Source organism: Ceratina calcarata, unplaced genomic scaffold (assembly GCF_001652005.2).
Source record: "Ceratina calcarata isolate Rehan_Ccalc_2016 unplaced genomic scaffold, ASM165200v1 scaffold571.2, whole genome shotgun sequence".
Lineage (NCBI taxonomy): Eukaryota > Metazoa > Arthropoda > Insecta > Hymenoptera > Apidae > Ceratina > Ceratina calcarata.
Window position 1 is genome coordinate 68,344 of NW_017176917.1, and position 20,812 is coordinate 89,155.

A 20,812-nucleotide genomic window follows, 5' to 3' on the forward strand; every position below is an offset into this window, starting at 1 on the left:
CAAGTAATACGACGTTCGTATTGGTTGGAAGCAAAAAATAACTTATACAATAGGTAGGGTAATTAGTTCGCTAATATGAATCGATCATCTAAGAGCGGGCCTTGAACGCGACGGAGCTATTAACACGGGGGCTCGATTATGCTAATTACACCGGTAGTAAACTCGTCCATTTGGCATTCTACTTTTAATATCCTAGCTCGATTACGTAATCACTCTAAGTACCGTTAGTTAAGCCCGTGCGCCTATTGTTAAACAACAATCAGATCTTCATTACTATTCCACATTCACAGAATCTTATCGTCTATCGTTAGAATCTTAGTCACCAATGCCTACTTAAAATTCATATAATGTAACAGAAAGATTCCGATCTCGGCATATTGTTTTCATACGACATTGCAAATCTTACTTGACTTGATATTCACTTGATGCATGCATATACTTAGGCTCGTCAAAAATTAGATGATTGTCAGATGTTTTATCAGTTTTATAATTAACATTGAAGGAAAATAGGATATAAAAAAATCTATCTGAGAATAGCTGCAGTAAATACCAATTATTAACATTAGACTAACAAATCTGCAAAGTCCTTGAAACGTAAGATTTATTAAATTTGCAAAAATTGTCACAGTTTGTATTCTAAGATTAATTCTCGTTTTCTTTTTGGTATAATTGTCGGATTTACTTCACTCAATTCTTGGAGAAATGGAAAAGTCAGGTTTCAGGGAACGTCCGAGTACTGGAAGTTTAAAACGCCAGACATATCTTCGATTCCTGATCGAATAAAAGGTTTCACTCCCCGATTACGACGATCGGCGACTATTACGGCAAACACGGGCAAGTAACTCTGCGCTCTCGCGTAATTACACGTAGAGACGTAACATGTATACACGAAGCGATACGCGATTCGAATCGCATGTGCGATAAAAATCCATACGAACGCAATACGTTCGCTACTTTGTTCCAAAGGTTGTACATTCCCGTTCACAAGTCAGCTGATTGTCAAATCGTCCGATGAATAAAACTGTATCAAGGAGCCATGAGATTTTTGGTATATACAAATAATTTCTTAATCATTTTATTAAAACAAATTGTATAAGAATTTTGTAATACTTGGGTTTTTTTTTTATTGTATTTAGAATATTGGATATCAATGAAAATTGTATGTCGAAATGAGATCTATTTCTCTTTTTCAACTTGTCTTTCTTTTAATCTTTGGGATCAAAGATTTATTTCGTATGGAACATATGCATTTTGTGTAGTATAATCGTAACTTATGAATAGGAGTGTATATTGTATATCGTGTCTATCGTAAATTACTCTCGATGCACACGTGCACGACGTATGTACGTAAGTTCACAAGGTATGAAGTAATGAGAAACATATAGGCACAAACGGTTCAAACTTGCGAGTTCAAACTGTTGGATAAGATAACAAACGACGGGGCGCAGAGCTCGTTTCGTGTTCACGTTCGGTCGCCTTTAATCGGATAAAATCTCCAATTACGCCTCTGTTGGTATCCGTAACGTGTAAGTATATCCGTTAGGCATACTTAATGTCGCCGGTTAATCCACGTCGGCATTACTATTCATTATGGAGGGTGTGTAAACCGCCGGGATTCATAAGTGGCTGATATTGAAACATATATTCGCGAAATCTATCGCGTGGATATGTAAGAGCGATCGAACCAACGAGCTGCATAATAGCGATATCGTTTAATACTCAATTGATCAACGTTCGACGTCGTCCGAGAGTTACACAAATCATGCATTTAATTCAATCGTCGCGGTTGGGCGAAGTTGACACACCAACGTTTCACGCGAAGTACATGCGGGGATCGCGTTTGACACGCGCGAACGACGAATATATTAATACGACCCGTTGATTTATAAGCATAATATATGTGTACTCAAAGTGCACGGTTTATTCATAAGCATAACTAATACAAATGGCGAGGATTGACTAATGAGCGCGCACTCCGCGGAAAGAGAGAGGTAGCGTTTTTTACGATTAGATCGGACAAAGAAACCGGTGTCGGTGTCGGTGTCGACGCGAATCGAATCGAGGCGGAACCGCATAAAAAATGCAACGAGCCCCCCGCGCTCGCGAACCAGAAACGTTATCACCTACCTAGCAGCATTCTGCGCGGAATTCTACCAGGTCTCAGTCACAAGGTCGGGAATTTGTGACATCAAGTGTTTGAGCAGGATGGCGCGTGCCCAATCGAGTATGATAATCGTTCCGTTCCGATTCCATATCGACGAATTGTATTATTAAGGAAATAAATTGACGCTCGGAATTCGGTCGCCGTTTAAAACGATTGCAGGAATCGAAAGCGAGAAAGGAAATTCCCGTACGCAGTGACGAAGGATGTATGCAAATATGTGAAACGAACGCGGAGTTTTTTAACGGAGGAAACGAAACTTTATTCACCGAATGAGGTCTGGGTGAGTTCAATGCCTCTGCCGCTCTCTTTGGAACTGACGATGACGATGGTTTGTACCGGCTTCCATGTAACCAGTGCCACATGCATCGATCGCCGCTGGACGATTACTCACGTTCGGGCGGGGCGATTAACGCGAAACAGAAAGCAAGCCGACTTCGGCCGGAACCAAACTCAAGGACCAATTATTATCCAGCGATTGGTAGGACGGATATCTAACGGTCGATTCGTTTCGCTACTGTTTGGACCGGGTTCCGTTTTAATTTCCGTCTGATCTATTCTGTTCCTTCCCTTCCTTCGTCTTCCCTTTTTACTGTCCTTTCTATGCGATTGAAAGATCTGCTTGCTGCTTGAAGTGTCTCGAGAAGTGGAGATGAGGAAGGAGGAATGAAATATTCGATTTCTTAGAATTCTTTTTAACAATTGATATTCATTACATTTAAAAAGCCTGATAATGAAGAATTCTTGTTTCTTTCATTCCCCAATTCGACAATCAACGTCATCGTCAGCCGATCTTCACCGAATTTCATTTAAAAATTATTTTCCTTATCTGTTAGAGCAATTTGCAATTCATGAAAATTCATCAGCGGAAAGGTACTTCCATAGCTGACTCTGTACCGTTTCATGGGGAAAACCCTAGAGAACTCATTCGACGCGCGTAACACAACGATATGTCTTCTTAGCGGAAGGTCGCTCCATTGGATTCTTTGTAATCTGTACTTACTTGCGTAAAGGAAAACGACGCGAGTCAACAACCCGGTGAACGTCGTAAGCAAATCTTCAATCGCTACGCGTAGACGATATTTGCATCATCCTTTCCATCGCGCTATATTTAGATATCGGCGATCTCGCAAATCTCCGCTGATTCATTCTGGCCATTCCGTATCAAGCCTTAACCGACTACTATTTTTCTAATACTATTAAAATACATATTTATTGGAATACTGATTTGAAGAGACAGAGAATATATTTCCCATCGAATTGAAAAGAATTGTGCAAGCATTCATCTCGTAGTTTTGGAGTGTTTGACGTATTTTTTATGTATAATAAAAGAAAGTAAAACTGTTAACGTACATTCTTATAAATATCAACTCTTCATCTGAACGTAATCGATTTCAGAGAGGATTCAGTATTCCTGAAATGACGGAACCCTCCTTCAGGTTAATTGCCAGCTTGTTTATACGAATATATTTTTTTGCACATATCCAAACATCTTCACGGTCGATACTGCGTGTACAATCGAAGTCGAACTCGTTTCCACAACGCGGGGAATTGCCCTGAGATTGACGCGCTAACAATAAGCGTGCCAGTGGCACGAGGACCACTCTGTCAGGTCGGCGCGAGAGGATTTTAATAATTACGAGGGTTCGCCATCGCCATGCGACGATAGATTCGAAACCGAACGACCTGTGGCTCTGCGTGAACGACATCGACAATCAAGGCGGACCTGTAGCGATAATGGAAGTATATGTATATGTAAACGCGGGCATTCGTGAGTACATAAATACGTGCGTTTGTAGATATATCGTGTGGAATTATATATTTTACAGCCGTAGAACATAATTAAAATACCAGCTTTTTATTATATTTTATATAGTTTTTAGTGTTTTTTTGGCACCTTTATTGCGTCGTCGTGGCATTATTGTTGTAGGATCAGCGAATTAATGAGTATGCTAATCGGATGCATAGTTCGAATTCACGCTCTGACTATTTTTAAAAGACCTAGGCTATTTTAAAAACATAATTGACTAATGGAGCAAGTTCGTAGTATCCGGCAGCATTCTTTCGGAATTCATTCACATCTGAATTCTGTTAACACGAAGAATAGAATGCTTGTTTGGATTCCAATCTACACTAGTAAAAAATTGCGCAAAACTATTTTATTTAAGAAACAATATTTTTGAGAAAAATATTTAATGTGGAAGATTTGTAGAATTTTTGAAGTAATTCATACGTGAATGAATTATATGTTATGAATTACAGTTTGATTTAATAATTATTGATTTAAATTTATTATAAATTAAATTATTTATATAGAAATCACGGCAATTTGATAATAATTATTTTTTTTTTAAATACCTAAAAATAGAATGAATGTTCTCAGTATTTGACTACTATTTACCGCGCCAATTTACTTCTATTTGTTGCCCTTGACTCCGCATTTATCCGTTCGATTCGTGACTTCCCGAAAGAGCACCTGTCACGCCGTCCAGTTCTTTCACTCGTGTTTCAATGTCATCGGAATGGATTTCGGGTTAAGGTAGGCCTCGTTTACTGCCGTGTCATCTACCATTCAGCCGAGACCGAACCGAAACCACTTAGTGAAATAAAGAAGGAAACGAGTCTCATTCGCAAAACAGTTGCTACCGCGATTTTTTGCACGTTTCATTGACGCGTTGCGCCAGTCTCCTTACGTAACCCGTACCGAACGAAACCATAGTTTTCGCGACTCGTTCAGACCACCGACGGAGATCGTGTCTACCGATTCATCGAGTTCAAGGTGCGCTCATCCTACTTTTAAACCTGTCATTGTCTCGCGTGCGACTAATCGTCGGGCACCGATGCGTGATATTTTTCCAGAGATCGATTAGCGATCGAGACTTCGAAATCCCATAAATACTAAGTAAAATCGTCGGGAAAGTTTTTATATCAGATAAAAGGAGACAAAGTTGATGCACGAGATGACGATAATAATAGCTATTAAGCGAGAAGTCGAGTGAACGTTGGAAAAGCTTTCCGTAACGTTTCCATGATCCGACGATAATTCCGTTGGTGAGCGAGTTGAGCCCGTGGAATGTCGGCAGATTTCATGGTCGCCACGAAGAGACGCAGCCCGTTAAGACTCGGCATATTTCATAAGGATTCTCGCGGAGGGATCACGAGCCACTTATTCCAGATAAGCAACCACTGTCGAGGTTTCTGACTCGCAACGGAAACCCGTGTTCTGTCACTGTCGCGTTACGAAATCAGCTGATTGCTCAAAATACCGTGGAACGACGGATTACAATTAAAGAGGCAGGGAATAAAAACGAATAAAAAAGATAACTTATTCTTTTAATCAAATGTTTCATTGAAATCCCGTGTCTCCACTTTATCTCAATTCAATACCACTTGCTTCTGCGACACACTTGGATTTTATTTAAAATGCAAAAAAGGTACGGATACGTTGCACCGTGAAGCTGTTGCGAAAGGACGAATTATATTATTAGTAAAAGTGATGTGAAAATCAATGACCAATATGTTAATCATTATTGCTGTACGTTTTTGTTAGTGAGAACGTACAGGTAAAAGGCTGGCAGGCATCGCGTGAAGACAAAGAGATCGGACACGTGCTGCTTACGTGTTTTATTGGTCATTTAGCATTTTTATTTTTACTTGTCATAAAATAGATTTCTTTAAATGATTGTCAGAGGAGCTAATCAATCGATCGTGCATTGAAATGAAAATGAACCTTATCAACAGGTGCATTACACTTACATGATAATTTTATGGTAAATTTAATATTAATATTAATTCACGGATTATCTGTAAAAATAAAAACAGAATCACAAAGTTCCACTCTATTTGTATAGCGCACTAGCGATAATACTAATACGGGACTGTGATATAACGATACACGCGTGCTGTGTGTGCCTGGCGACCTTGCGTGGATCTCGAGTGAAACCCAAGACAGTAAGAGATGCAAATCGATCGTTAATTATTGTAATTATTTAGAATGTATGTGATCGCCGAGCGTTGCGGCACGCTCGGTTAAACACGATCGAACGCCAGTTGAAGAGTTTTGTTCGTCAAGTCGATAAACAAAATCTAACAATTTATTTGTTCGTTCATGAATTCCATTTCGCAATCCATAGTCGTTTGATAGTGGTATTAATGAGGAATTACATCGCGGCAAAAAAATGGTAATAAACCTCGTTCGCCAGTATCGAAAGGCAGGTTAACAAATTGTATGCAAATCGAAATTAGTTCCACTGGCGATGAATTGTACGTCGGTGACTTAGTTCGAGTGGCAGCGTGTCAGAAAAAGGGAATTCGGGCCTGTAGCTTGTCGTTCACGTTCACGTGCAAATGCATGACCAATTAAAGCAGTTCACCGACAGGCTGTATCTACGCTGGTAAACAGGTTTCTGGGTTGTATCGTTCGAACTCGGTAAAGGACATTTATTTGTTGCTCTGTCAGTTAAACAGCAGGAAGAGAAAAGCAATTAAAAAATTTGTTTATAAAAACTGTTGAACGTTAGAAGATAGTAGTGAATATTGTTCGAGGACAAACGAGATTAATTCGATCCAGTTGGATGGACAGGCGTGAGTCACGAAATTCAAGTGAAAGAAACTATTTTTATGTAAAGATAAATTATGCGTCATCCATAACGATGTTTTATTCACGTGATAAAGTTAATCACGATATCAAGTAATACGATTGGCCAATAAAATCTGTTTAATCGTTCGAGTTACATCCACCTGAAAATGACTTCGTTTCATGGCTACTCTTCATCAACCGGTCGTTGACTCTATACTGAGGAATTCCATGGTTCTCCAAGCGCAGATCGATGTTAGCATTTTCCTGATGCCACCTTCTATTTATTTTTCACATCAAATGATAACTAATAGCAAATGAAAAGTACTTGTCGGTCTCTATTTTCGTTTTTATTCCGTAGAATAAAAAAAATCAACGATCAATCTTTTTCTCATCAGTTTACGCTGTTATTTCCTTTTAATTGCCATCGATTACAAGGAACACGAAGGCACTGCTATAAATAACGCGTGTCACACGAATAGATCTCTTACGAATGCGAAGCTAGAGAAAGATATAATCGCTCCGAATAAAGATTGATCGCATCGTAACGAGAATCCATAACGAGATGTGAATAAAATTGACCGCCCTCGTCGCACAGGTGAATCCCATCTTTCCGGGTATTCCCCAGCTTCTGTGATAATTATTATCATCTTCCTCTGCCATGAAACCGTGTTCGAGGAATCACACATTCGGAATGTTCAATTCTTACTTGCCCACTGCGGTTGGAGGTGTGCGAAAAACCTGCATTCACGAGTCTGTCAAGGTTACCAGTTGCAGCAACCCCCTGGAAATGCGACGAGGCAACGGACTCTTCAAGGATCAAAAATTCCACGCGTTTAACGAGTTCTAGAGGAGATGACATTTTCAACGATGACACTTTATAATTGTGTAGCTGCATGACGTGAATTCTAAATAATTCCGTTCGGTGATTGATTAAAGACAAGATATGTATTTGACGATATTGACGTTTAGTGAACAGAGAAAAACGTGACTATAAAGACTTATGCACATTGCACCTTCATTACAAGATATTGCAAAACTAGATGCAATATTTTTTGATACGAAGAAATACACCGATGCATGCACGAATTATCCGGGAATGGAAGTACTGAGAAAATGATTATGACGAGTCTTGTTTAACGTTTTATCCCCTTCGAAGCAAACTTAATACATATCCTTACACAAGTCACAGCCGTTAGAACGTTAGAGAATAAACCAGCACGCTCGTAAATATCGTCACAGGATTTAAATACTTCTTGTAACTCCTGTAATTACAGAGTATCAACAAACGACACGTTCAAGGAGAAGAGAAGAGATCGATAATCAATCGAAGCAGTATTAATAATTTTCAAGGATACGGAACGTGGACGGTGTCTCAGGATTAGATCGTACGAAACTCGAATCGGTAAACTGGTAATGGTAAACTAAATAAATGGACAAAGAACAGATAAGCGACCATCTATGGAAGATCAAGCACCTAACCGGGATAAGAGAATTCAAGGTCTGCGAAGGGGGCCTGTCCGGACAGCTGCAAGACAAGTCTGCCTACGTCCACGTTCAAGCTGTCTTGAAATCACGTGCGTTAGCTCAGAAAAAGAGGGAAAGAGAAAATATCACAATAATAATGGGTAACCGCAGTGTATTATCCTTATCGATCGTTAGAAGGAAATAAATCAATTACGTAACACTTCGCACCAGTATTGATCGACAAGTTCACCGCGAATTATCATGTCCATTGGCAATGTAACTTAATTCCAAACTAATTCAATAAGCGAATTTTCTTTTCTGGTTATTGTAATAAAATTTATTATTTTGAAGTAGGGAATGATCCTTGATAGCAGCAGTAAATAATTTCATAATTGATTAAAATTTAATTTACTGACATGAACATACAAATAAAATTTTAATATTATTATTTATTATATTTTATTTATATATTATATTATATTTTTCAGTGGAATCGCACATAACTTTTTATTGCATCCTTTTCTGCAATTAATCCAAATGATTTATGTTTCTTAATAACCTGTTTACTCATAATTACGCAACTCTTGGTAATTAAGAATATACAAAAGTATTACTGAATGTTTGTAACTTTGTATGATGTATACAATTACATGCTTTAAAACGATAATTTTGCAATATCCACTGTCCATAAAAATAATTGTTGGTTTAATTCTCACACAAAGTAAAGGATACATTATTCCACTTCGCCTTTCCCTCCTGGCAAAAACAAATATTGGCAAGGATTATTTGTTACCAATTTGCAACGGGTCCTGAAATCTATCGCTTAGCAAGCTGTTTGTTACTCCATGACAAACCGGAACAGGAAACGCTAGTGAAGCGTGCAACCACAAAGCGAAGCGAAGATTGAAAAAAGTGTCGGATAACGAGGTTCGATAACTGTTCCTGTAACCTTCGGAATGTATTCTGGAGATAATATAAATTTATTACGATCTTACTTGTCAGACGTTTTTCTAATACCAAATGAGATTACTAGGGCATTTTTAAACAAAATCAGATTCTTACAAAACGCGTTTAAACAATGCCCTTAGTATTATTAGTATTTAATATTAGTTAAATTTATATATTAGTATTTAAATAATGTGTAATAGAGTAACCAAGAATTATTATTAATTCCACTATTTTATAAATAATATAAATTAATAACTTTTGCCAATATTTAATAAGATAAATTAATTATGTAATGTATCTTGGATTTCTTTGTACGATAATTACGGAATAAATGTTTCAAGCGTACGTGATCGAATCTATGTCGATCTCTCAGTAATCAGTATTCCCTTCCTAGAACGACTTAGATGAGTTAGCCACAAAGTATTGTGATGACACACCTGTTAGCCCGCGGCTTGCGGCTGTTAGTATAAGCAACAAAGATAATTATCAAAGAAAAATGGCCATCAAACTCTCGTGATCATTCTAGAAACGACGTTCACAGACTTAAGACTGAGCAGGAAACGCTATTGAAGCACAGACGTGTCGTAAAGAATTAAAGACCCTTGAACATATTTTGCCAATCACAAATTTTAATGAAAATCCTTGTTGCTTCTAGTAATTAAGCCTCTTATTATCATTGATTATAATATTCGCAATGTTATGGAAAAATGCAAATGCAAGTATGAATATAAAAATTATATAAAGGCGTAAGGTGCGAAGTGCAAAAAGTGATAATTATAATCACTTCCTTCCGCGTGGTTTAAATTAATTAAGATCGTGTAGTCTGATTAATTGTACAATGCGATTTGCATGAAGACACGAAGCTTCGATTCTGAAGTTTTATTTGCATGTGATATTACGATCGATGTTTTACATTATATTTCATGTCGGGATGGTTGTGATTGCGTAACGAGATCGGAGGTGTGTAGGTCGATATAATCTTGAATACTGACAACATTAACCGTAGTAACTCTACACAACTGGAGTGTCACTCTGCGAGAGAGGATTGAAACCGACTGGAGATGTTTCAAAAGAAGGAAAAAATTCTGTATTTTAAGTAGGTAGGTCAAACGCACAGTTTGTTCCACTTTGGTTTGATTCCTATCAAACGGCATAATTAAAAAGCATCGATCACCATTTAGAGCTAGTATGCGAAGAGGAATTCGTTTTCAGATTGTTAGCGTCTCATTATCTGATCGTGTCAGTGTGGATAGAAACGCGAGTTATCTCTTGGCCGATCAACATAATTAATTAAATTGATAAAAGTATTCAATTTCCCGTCTCTTCTCGCATAGAATATTCTGACGACACGTAAGTTGAAAAGAGAGAAACGTAGTCGAGGAAGGAGAACCGTTACCAGTTACTTAACAATGAGAATACCTGTAACGTGTTCTCGTCTCGATTAATTAATTGTGTATCTTGTCAGGATAGTTCAACGAGAAGACAATGCGAAAAGACGGTGCACGCGTGCTATCATTACACAATCGGCATTTTTTCGAGCCGCGAGCGTACATTGTAATGCGATTGATTGAAGTTTACATAACGTTCAATGCGACGTGTTAGGATCGAAGCAAAAAGGGAGATTTCTATTGTAATTTTTATCCTGTTGACTTTTAATTACGATCAAACAACACTGGTTGCGTTTGTTGGAATCTTCGAAATAATTGTCGCATACACGTGGAAGGTGCAAAAACGAGTGAATGAAAATGATCGAATGCTTGACGTGTTAATCGTTTATTAATAATTCGTAGTATTCTAACAATTTTAAATCATGGATGTCATCGCTATCTAACTACGCTATCGCTGTCTAACTTGCAAAGTCAATGGATATGTAAAACTAATAACTTTATATCTGTTAAGATCATATAAAAATATTTTTAACATAATATTAATTTATAAGTACGTAGCATATGCATTATATTTAATTGACATGATTAGTATTAATGTTATTCTTTTACATTCTCGTTGTTAATTAATAGCATCCGCGAGGCGAGAATATGACAAGAATTTTCATAAGAATTCTTACGCTTTGTTAATAATAATTCATAACATATATGATCTGAAAATGTGCAAAGAGAACCAGGAATCTTAGTTGGGATTCCTGTTCTGGTTCGGAGAATAAAACGAAAAAAACAATTGCTTCGTCGAATAAAATGTTTCTGACAATGAGTTCTGCTTAATGATAAAAACATATATGTGACGGATGTCTTATATTCGTCATCCTTCATCGAATTTCGACGCGACTGCGGTTGAATAAACCATTTTTTTCCTATCGAACATGTTTTTCGAATCTGTTGGTGATCTTAGGGAATGATTTGTAGGAACTATCGTTCCTCAAGTGATTATTACAACTGTCGTGTTGAGGATTGTTAGACACATCTTGCGAATGAAACAATTTGGAGATCGATAAATCCTCAAATATCTGGGGTAAATTTCTGTAAAATTTCACTAATGGACACTCGTAGAAAGAAGTGTTTCTCGTGAAAGACCCTTCGCTGCTTTCCCTACGACGGTTGAACTTTATAGTGAGTACCGACGCCTCCTCGGTTGTGACGATCGACGCATTTCGGCTGACTCCCTCGGCCGCATTAAATAATTCCAATAATTGAGACTGGTTCACCACCAAGCCTCTTATCCTTAAATCGCAGACCGAATTCCCGTTCGTTGATTCACGTTTGATCAAGGATACCATTTCCTGAAACGGTCCTGTATTTGATTGATGTGAATCAGGCCGCAAATGTCTCACAGTTTCGTCATTATCGCTATCATGCCTGATGATAACTTCGCCGTTACGCGTTTTTACGTTCGATCCGTTCACGCTTAACCTCGTGGAGGTCGACACACTTTTTCGTTTCAGGGGCGAGCATTGATTTAACGTCTGAGTAGGAACACTCTGATTACCATCAGATTTTACATGCTTACTTAATGCTTTCTGGGATCTAAAAATGGCAATAAAATAAAAATAAAAAAATTGTATTCAAGCGAAAGAGCTGATGTCTTTTAGTAGAATTGTTAAATCTCAGATTTCAAGCTGAAAGCAAAATTACGCTGATTATAAAAGAGGTCGCATGTAAACCTTCGACGAAGTATTTTTTTCAGTCTCTTGATGATGGCGGATGATGATGGCAGCTTCCTGGCTTCTTGATCCGTTACATGGCTCGGTATCGGAACGCGTCCTGAACAATTGTGATTATTAACAACAGCATCGATGGGTTCGATCGAACTAGAACTTGTAGGATTCCTTTCGATCTGAGCCCGAACGATTCTTCTGCTTCCATGCACTTCTGAGGATGAATTCGTAATATTCTGGAGCTGATCCTTCAAAACGGACGACCAGATTCCTCCAGATACTCTGCAGCATTTTAAAAACAATCATTAATGCTGTTTTGCTTCAAATGCAATACGAAAAACTGAAGTACTTATTGCGTTGTCAGATTTACGTAGTTTAAGTATTAACAAATTTATTATTCAATTATTTCCACAGTACCTATGCTGTTTATAAGTATAAACTTTAACTGGTACAATTCGCGCTTCTCCAGAATAAACTGAATTACTCGCAATTTCATTTTGCTCTTTATTTTTGTTCGAATCGACTGCGCTGTGTTCCCTATTCGATTCTCCGGTGGTCTTTTTGCTGTGTACTGCATTTGCTCCTAAATCTGTTACTTGAATCTGAACCAAAGTTGATTCATCTTCACTCGACTCGTTTTCATCTAAAAGTGTATCCGTCTAAGTAATACATAATTTGGATGATGTATTTTGATTTGGATTATTAATAAAATAAACTTGTCGAACGTTCACTGTGCTGTCGTTGTATACTCCTGCAATACGGTGGAGTGATGCAGGCTACAAACACTACACACGCTACCAATACGCCTCCGAAAAAGAGAATCATCTTGTATTATCGTAGTTGATCATTCTATGATGTTTCACACTCACGAACTGATTCACAACGCTAGAAATTCACGAGCACTAGCATATTATGAGGAGAAAGGAGAAAGGGAAGCAGTCAATGTCGAATTGATAAATATTGTATACTGTGCTCACATTACTTGATTTATACATCTAACTATATTTCTCGGAATCAATGCGTAATAATAATTGTCAATCACTGATTCGTGACAATTACAGGAGAAGAAAAAAATACAAATGTTAGCTTGAAATTTGCGTCACGATCTAGCGAAAAATTATGCTGAAGAACTGTGATTGCGCAATGACAATTAAGGAGTACTCTTAATTTTGTGTGATGTAAGAGTATAGTGAGTTATGAACAAATGCGCGATCGCTAGTGGCAAAAAAACAGTCACCAATTTATGATAATCAACGTGATTATACAACAGATGGTGAGTAATACATATGTAAATATGTATAAGTTCAGCGAGAAAAACGTAGAATTTATGGAATTTAGAACTGAAAACATTTTTCCGTCGCCATCGGTTATTAGAATTTAATTAACATTTTTACATATTGCAATAATTACGTGTCAATCACAAATAAATATTTGTAACGCTTGAGTGTACGATATATTTTTTAAAATATCTTCAAAAATTCAAAAGAAGTACTTCATATAGTTTCATTTACGTAGCAGCTAAAAAGGAGAAACTGAAAAAGGAAAATCGTTATTAATTAAGATGTGAAACAAAAAAAGAAATCACGAAATTTTCACTTGCCTTGAAGAAACGAGTTACGTGAAATAAACCGTAGCGCTATTGTTCTGTTAAATTTGAAGTCGAGGTTGAAACCCCTCGAGTTTCTCCCTTAGAAAATTATTGCCGGCGAATTTCATTTTTAATTATGTGGTAAGTCTGAAAAATTAATTAACTTTGCACTTTTGCACGTACTCCAATTTGAATTTCAGCTAAACTTTTATTACGCTCAAAGGGAAAGGGTAACGTGCCTTGTTCCTCGGTGCATGTATACTCTCGTGCAAAGGCAAACGAATTTTAATTATTTATGCATGGAATTAATCTGTAATATATGCAACCAGAGGAATATCCCAAGGTAATTATGCAAAAGGAAGAGGTGATTGGTATAATTAATATTATTCATAGACGAGTGAATGTCGTGGAACGGTATCGTATGCGATCGGCTACGTTTCCGTTCCTACACTCACGTCCACACATACCTACAGTTCTCTGTAACACGTGCAACAACCGTAAACTTTTTGCAACTCAAATCAAAAGTGCATCAAAACTTACATTACACGTTTTCCTTAAATTTTGCTTAACTCCCTTATTGATGAAAATAAATAAATTTTATATAATTTAAATTTAAAAGAATTATTGTACTCATGATAATGGAATGTAATAGAGATACGTTTAAAAAATTGAGAACAATAAAGTAGAATGAACATTTATTACAAATAGAATTATTTAAATTAAACATAGTATCATAGTTAAGAACGTTACCTATTACAGCTAGTATCAATCTTTCATGAAACGTATAAATTAGCAGATTGTGGAGAAAGCAAACTATCGAAGGTAATTCATCAGTCGGCGTGGATGAATCATTGAACATCTTAATCCGACTGCGATGTTCTCTAGCTTTCGCGTTACATGGAACAAAGCCACGCGTCAATTGATAGTATTGCATAATCTCAAGAAGAGTGCATTAATAGAATAGCATAATAAGAAAAATTGCGATAATGTTCGTCGGAGAACATACGATTAATCGTCCTTCGTGTACAATAAGCAGGCTTGCAATCTGTATTCGCACGATGATTTCACTGAATGAAACCGAACGATAAAATTATAGAAACGTTGAAAACCGAGGATACCCTGTGCATTAAACATGGAAAGGAGAATCGAAAGGATTAATTACCGTGCTAACTACGGATGTCCAAGCATACGAGTAAAGGAACTGTACAGACGAACGAATCAAGATCGTATCTCGGAAGTTAACGTCACGTTTCAAGGTGCGAAACGCTTTCCATCCAACGAGCTAAATCATTAAATCTTCCAGTTAATTACATGGAATACGCGGCATTAAAAGCATATAAATGTTTTCTATGTACTATTATGAATATTATGAATATATGATATGAATTAATAGTGCACGAGTTGCACGTCTTTATTATGAGTATACAAATAATGTGTGTCTTAAAGAACTCATTGCGGTTCTAAATTACCGAACAAATATTATAAGTATCATTACGACTGACATAGGTATACCTCGATGATTAATCTACATTTAAATACTCGCTCCTTCATATAGAATGATCGTTTTTATCGTCTGTTTTACATAACCGACGGCCTCGAGGTACACGAGGTATGTACATTACAAAATATCTCCCGTGGGAGGATCGATATACCTAAGTGCCAATGATAAATGAATCGAGTTAATTAATAATTAATTATTATACCAAGGATCGCCATGCACGGGTAGGCCTCACGTTTGTTCGGCCACTTTGCCACAGCCAGTCCCGATCCAAATGTCCTTGCTAAAAGCGTTTTTAGATCTGCTTGATCAGATTTTTATTCTACACTTTATCTACAGTCATCGGCCTTAATTTCTTAATGTTCCGTGTAATGCATCGAGTTTCGATCGCCGCAAGTTTCAACACTGTAGACGCACTGCTTTTCCCCTCCTACCTGGGTTCCTGTTCTCCGGTTTAGCCCGAGGTTGAACGCAGATTGTTCAAAGAAACGATGTAGAACAAGGGCAGTATTATTGCACCACGGAGTTTCCTTTTTTTTTACCGCCAAATCTTTACGATATTACTCGAACGCCGATTAAAATCTTTTCGCCACGGCTTATTCTAATTGCTCCTCGCAAGTTGCGTTCGCTTTGCTATGTATTATATCGACTCGCGCTGCGATTATCATAATTAGTTAAGCAGCGCGTCTGAAGCGGATTCAATTGTTTAGATACAGTGCGTGCGAGTTGAACGGCACGGAGCACAATTTTAGAATTACTGTTAGTAATGAGTGGGACTCGGCCGGACGAAGTTACTCACATTGCAACGACGCGATATCGGCATAAAAATCACACATTAAAAGTAGTCTATATAGATGCCCTACCTGCGATGCAAGGATAGATTTTTATCTGATTGAGAATATGTCAATACGTAGGATTTACTATTTATTAGTTTTCTCGGTTTTCCTAATGAAATTATTCAGTGTAATAATAATATAGAAATGATTATCATAGCACATAAATCAATCCTATCATTTTCAATTACTGGAGAATGGTGTTTCATTTATAATGAAACGATTAAGTAAATAAATCATATTTAAATAAACAAGCATAGGAATCTTATATTTTAAATGATTGAATTGTATAAATAAATTAATAGCGTGCACAATTTTTAACTATCAATTTTCCGTATTATTGTTGAAACGAAAATTACAATATCGTACCGAAGGAGCTAATACTTATACGTTACGTCCTACTGTTTCTGCTCCTAAATCACCGACCCACATGCAACAGGGATATGGTTTTAACGATATCCATCATAAATCCGTCTTTCTCACCGTTAAAGTTCTCTCACGTGCTGGTAATTTATTATCCCCGATCTCATTCTATGTTTAGACTCGTGACGAACGAACACATTCATGATTTACGTATTACTATAAAACAAAGAGAACAATAAAAATGTCACATTTAATCAGAATACTTCAACAGATATACAAGACTGGTTTTCATTAGTCAAACAAGACGACAGATGATTATTCCATGATAAAGGAAAACTTACAGATAAATTATTAAAATAATACGTCATTTACCCTTCTATTAAAATGAAAAGAATTTGCATCAAATGGTACTATACATGCATTATTAATTGCTCTGGAAAAAAAGGTACAGTCTAGGTAAGTTATCAAGGGCGATTACTATGCTGTGAATATTTATCGTGATATGCAACCAGCTTAAATTAAGACATATTCTAAACTAGCGTAGACTATGATTTACAACTTGACGTTTAAAGTATCATTCCTGGCACTTGACAAATGAGACGTCATAATTTGCATTACGTTTTTTATTATCAGGTTATAATAAAAATTGCAGAAATAAGGATAGTGTACGCATGCGAGGTAACAGGTGGAGATCGCACCTTCGGTAATTAACGTCGGCTCGTGTAATCACGTGAATCGTACACACCCATTGGCGTGTCGCGATTTTTTCAACGCGTATTAACAATTCAAATAAGATTGCTACAATATCACGTACCGGAGGCCTGCCTGGATAGTGACCAATAAGATCATCGGGCAGCTCGCTCAGGAGAAAAATCATCGGCCGTATGCGTGTTAACTGTCCACCTCGGAGGAATTATGGCTCGGTTCAGGATGACGTCCGCTGGAAAACGCATATCACGATTGGTAACGCGGGCGAAATACATATGTAGACGAGATTATGTACCGCTCGTTCAGCAGAGAGAGGAAGAACGACAGAAGGGAAGAGAGAGGAGAGAAGAAGGAATATCGATTCGCAATTCGTAATTACCGTTGTGCATGAAGGGACAGGTAATCCAGAGGCATAAGTACAGGAACCATACCCTCCTCCTTATTCTGAGAAGTATTACGGATGACTCTCTCAGGGAAACGAAGTGGGAGACAGATAAGAGGATTTCCTTACGGATTTATTTATCTTTGTCTTCGAGCAATTAAGTTCCTTCTGTACTATATTCATTACGTTATATTATTGCACGTGAAAGAAAAAGGACTTAGTTTTTTTTTTAATCAAACTTTATATTAACATTTAATTGTATGATTATTATATTTAGAAAGCGAGTATAATCCGGATATGTTTTCATTGATGAGACGATTTCGTAACACGGCTAGAAAGCGATTTAAAAGATTCATATTAATATCCCTCTGAAAATACTGGGACTACTGCAGAGATCTTCGAGCGAACGATGTAATACGAAATTTAAACAAACAAGTCGACAAACGTGTATGTGATTGTAAAGAAGGAGTTATTTAAGAGAGACATTGAAGTACATAGTTCGATTATATTTAATTAAATAGGAAGGACCTTCGTGGGAGAATGCAGATCACTTATAAAAATCTAAAGATATATACGAATGGCAGACTAATGCGAAGCATGTTGCTTTTAATAATATGCGAACGCCACGCAATGTGTATAATTCCTACTGCGTATATTACTGGTGCATAAATGATACACTTCATAAAAAATTGTAATACTTAAACGATAGATAGGTACATGCTATGTCCATGTACGGTGACAGCGATAAGTTGAAAAGATTGCATTTACCAATCAATATGTACATACATAAATTTTTTACAAAGATGTTAAGTAAACATGAAACTAGTCCAGCTCACTTCTACTGTTTACTTCCTATTTCTGCCATTATGTTTTACTAACAATTTAATCTTACGTACTGATTTTCAGTTAAAATTCCAGAAATAGTTATATAGTTCTATAACATATAGTTCTCTAGAAATAGTTATATAGTATATAGTTCTCCCAGCAAAAATTAAATATATTTGAATACATACTATACAATATTAATTACAAATTACTATATTTATATTTTGTAATCTATAAATGAATGCATTTACTTCTAGTAATCTCTCCTTGGTATAATTAAATTCAAATATCCACGCTACCTAGTGGAGCACAAAAGTAAGAAATATTAGCTCGTTAATATTGAATATTTAACATGAGGTGTTAATATTACTTTCTATCTTGTCTGCGGCAGAATCAGAGCAACCATACCTGTGATAGATTGTCAGAGATTCGCTTTAGCACTTGTTGGTAAGGAATCATTACTGTGCAGTTTCTGTCCGGAGCACCGAGAGGGCAATACAGAGATGATTTGGAAATGAATTTTGATTTGATATTCTGTAGAAATTATCCATTAACATTTAGCGTACGTTCAACATATTCAACAATATTAGTAGATAATATTATAAGAATTTAATTTATTAAATTAAATTGGAAGTAATCGTTCCGACAAGCACGAACATAGAAAGAATACTTGCGGTCGTTGATATGAGAATGGGTGAATGAAATAAAATATGTCGTGCATAAAAATTAATCGGACGACCCAAAGAATGCAATTGGAAATTTGATACTGGTACTAGATTCCAGCGTTCCATCACGTTTTTGTTCGAAGGATTTAACTTTGCGAGGTTTTCACGTGCCGATCATAACCGTTCGCCACTAAATCTTTCAGATTAGTCATTATTATTACGTTATTCTTCGCTTAGTCAACGCTTGCGTAATAGAGAGAGAAAGAATATTAGAGTGGGTGAATATTAGAGTTAGCAGTTTTACCACTTGTGGATTTTCATGAATTTCACAGCTTCACGCTTGGATTCGTCCTTACGACCCAACTAAAAACTCGTGAGATTAGTCGGCCCGATAAGAACCTGATTAAATGGAAATTCACGGAAAGACGATAATCCAACTGGACGTCCGTTAGCCGTTTCCTGCTTCGAGCCCCCTACAGCGTACATCTCTCTCGATACACGTAATTAATAATCTTTTAATTCTCGACCGAGCCTACCGAATCCCGGCTGTCACTAGGAATTCGAATAAATCGTCTCTTTATGAGACATCACAATCCCATCGGAAAATGTTACTAACTACATAAGATCGCTTGCCTTCAGATAACTTCTATCTACTTTAAGAAGCATCAAAGATCGTTTAATTAAATGCTTGGCTATGAAAATGTTCCAAGTGTTAATTAAATTCTATTCAACGTTAATCAAATTTCACTTCGAACGATAAAAAACATATAATTTCATGTTGGGAACAACCAATTCCTGTCATGGAACTATGTAACGTGTATAACTAGTAGGTTCGTCTCAGTGCTTGTAATAATAATTCTTACATTAATGATAAATATTTTATCTATTATAAGTGGAATTTAAAGTTGTGGGCATTTAATGCTTATACATAATTTTATTGCTTATTTATAGTAAAAGAAAGATTAATAGAAGGATAGTGACGTTAAGAATTATAGCCATTTTACACTAGAATACCTTTCCCATTTATTTCATACATGTGGTGATTTATACAATAAGGAATGTTAATGTCAATAATCAGGGGCTAATTCGTTAGCATCAATAATCAATTTGTATACGTATATTGATAAATATATTACTGTAATTAATTACTAAAGCAAAGAAATAATAAACAGAAGAATATAAAGAGTAGCAAAGCAATATTATCTTTAACAACGTTAACTCATCGTATTTTTCATTAGATTACACACAGGAGAAGTAGGATTGCAGGGAGACAAATACACTTAAATAGGTCCATGTGCTTCGAGAACAGTTATACTTGCGCACGCACTACCAACGACCCTTATTTATGTCGTCCCTTCTGCCTTCGTCTCCTTCGTCGCCCTTTTCTCTCGTCCCTCTCCTCCGAGTTTCCTCTTTCGCATTATCCAGCATGCGGCATGGCACCGCGCTTTTACGGTCGGCGTATATCAATGACTGGCCTAAAGGAAGATGCGTGCATCGAGGGAACGAGAGAAAGGGGCCGGTCCTCCCCGTGACAATGCACGGGATATAAAAACTTGCGTAAAGTTGTCCCACTTATGGGAACCTCGGGGGCCAACCGCTCGCCGACCCGGTGCCGCTGAACGCGGCGCAATAATCTTTTATTTATCGTCGAGTTAAAACACGATTTTTCTCATCGATATCGCTGAT

General features: G+C 36.9%; 1 protein-coding gene and 1 long non-coding RNA gene across 7 annotated transcripts; one reads left to right on the plus strand and one right to left on the minus strand.

Annotated features, from left to right (window-relative positions):
• The first annotated feature begins 9,899 nt into the window (after positions 1–9,899).
• On the plus strand, positions 9,900–15,522 carry LOC113464871 (uncharacterized). Of its 5 annotated transcripts, none has more exons than XR_003389728.1 (4): positions 9,900–10,252; positions 13,323–13,534; positions 13,777–13,990; positions 14,050–15,522. It is a non-coding gene; the product is annotated as an uncharacterized LOC113464871 (long non-coding RNA). The 5 variants fall into 5 exon arrangements; XR_003389727.1 differs by lacking the exon at positions 9,900–10,252 and adding an exon at positions 12,465–12,606; XR_003389724.1 differs by lacking the exon at positions 9,900–10,252 and having other exon boundaries at positions 13,255–13,534.
• LOC113464870 (uncharacterized) lies at positions 10,263–13,237 on the minus strand. Of its 2 annotated transcripts, none has more exons than XM_026817372.1 (4): positions 12,978–13,237; positions 12,679–12,904; positions 12,268–12,543; positions 10,263–12,130 (listed from the first exon to the last, which is right to left on the minus strand). In XM_026817372.1, exons 1-4 carry the CDS (start codon positions 13,084–13,086, stop codon positions 11,461–11,463), a joined length of 1,281 nt encoding a protein of 426 aa, XP_026673173.1. In that variant the 5' UTR covers positions 13,087–13,237; the 3' UTR covers positions 10,263–11,460. The 2 variants fall into 2 exon arrangements, with proteins under 2 accessions (XP_026673173.1, XP_026673174.1); XM_026817373.1 differs by having other exon boundaries at positions 12,987–13,236.
• Positions 15,523–20,812: the final 5,290 nt, after the last annotated feature.

Excerpts from the sequence above, each read along its gene's own strand:
- LOC113464870 (XM_026817372.1), bottom strand. The coding sequence starts at position 13,086 with ATGATTCTCTTTTTCGGAGGCGTATTGGTAGCGTGTGTAGTGTTTGTA. Across the intron at positions 12,905-12,977 it reads GCACAGTGAACGTTCGACAA|ATGAAAACGAGTCGAGTGAA; the intron begins GTTTATTTTATT and ends ATACACTTTTAG. Across the intron at positions 12,131-12,267 it reads AAAAAAATACTTCGTCGAAG|ATCCCAGAAAGCATTAAGTA; the intron begins GTTTACATGCGA and ends TGCCATTTTTAG.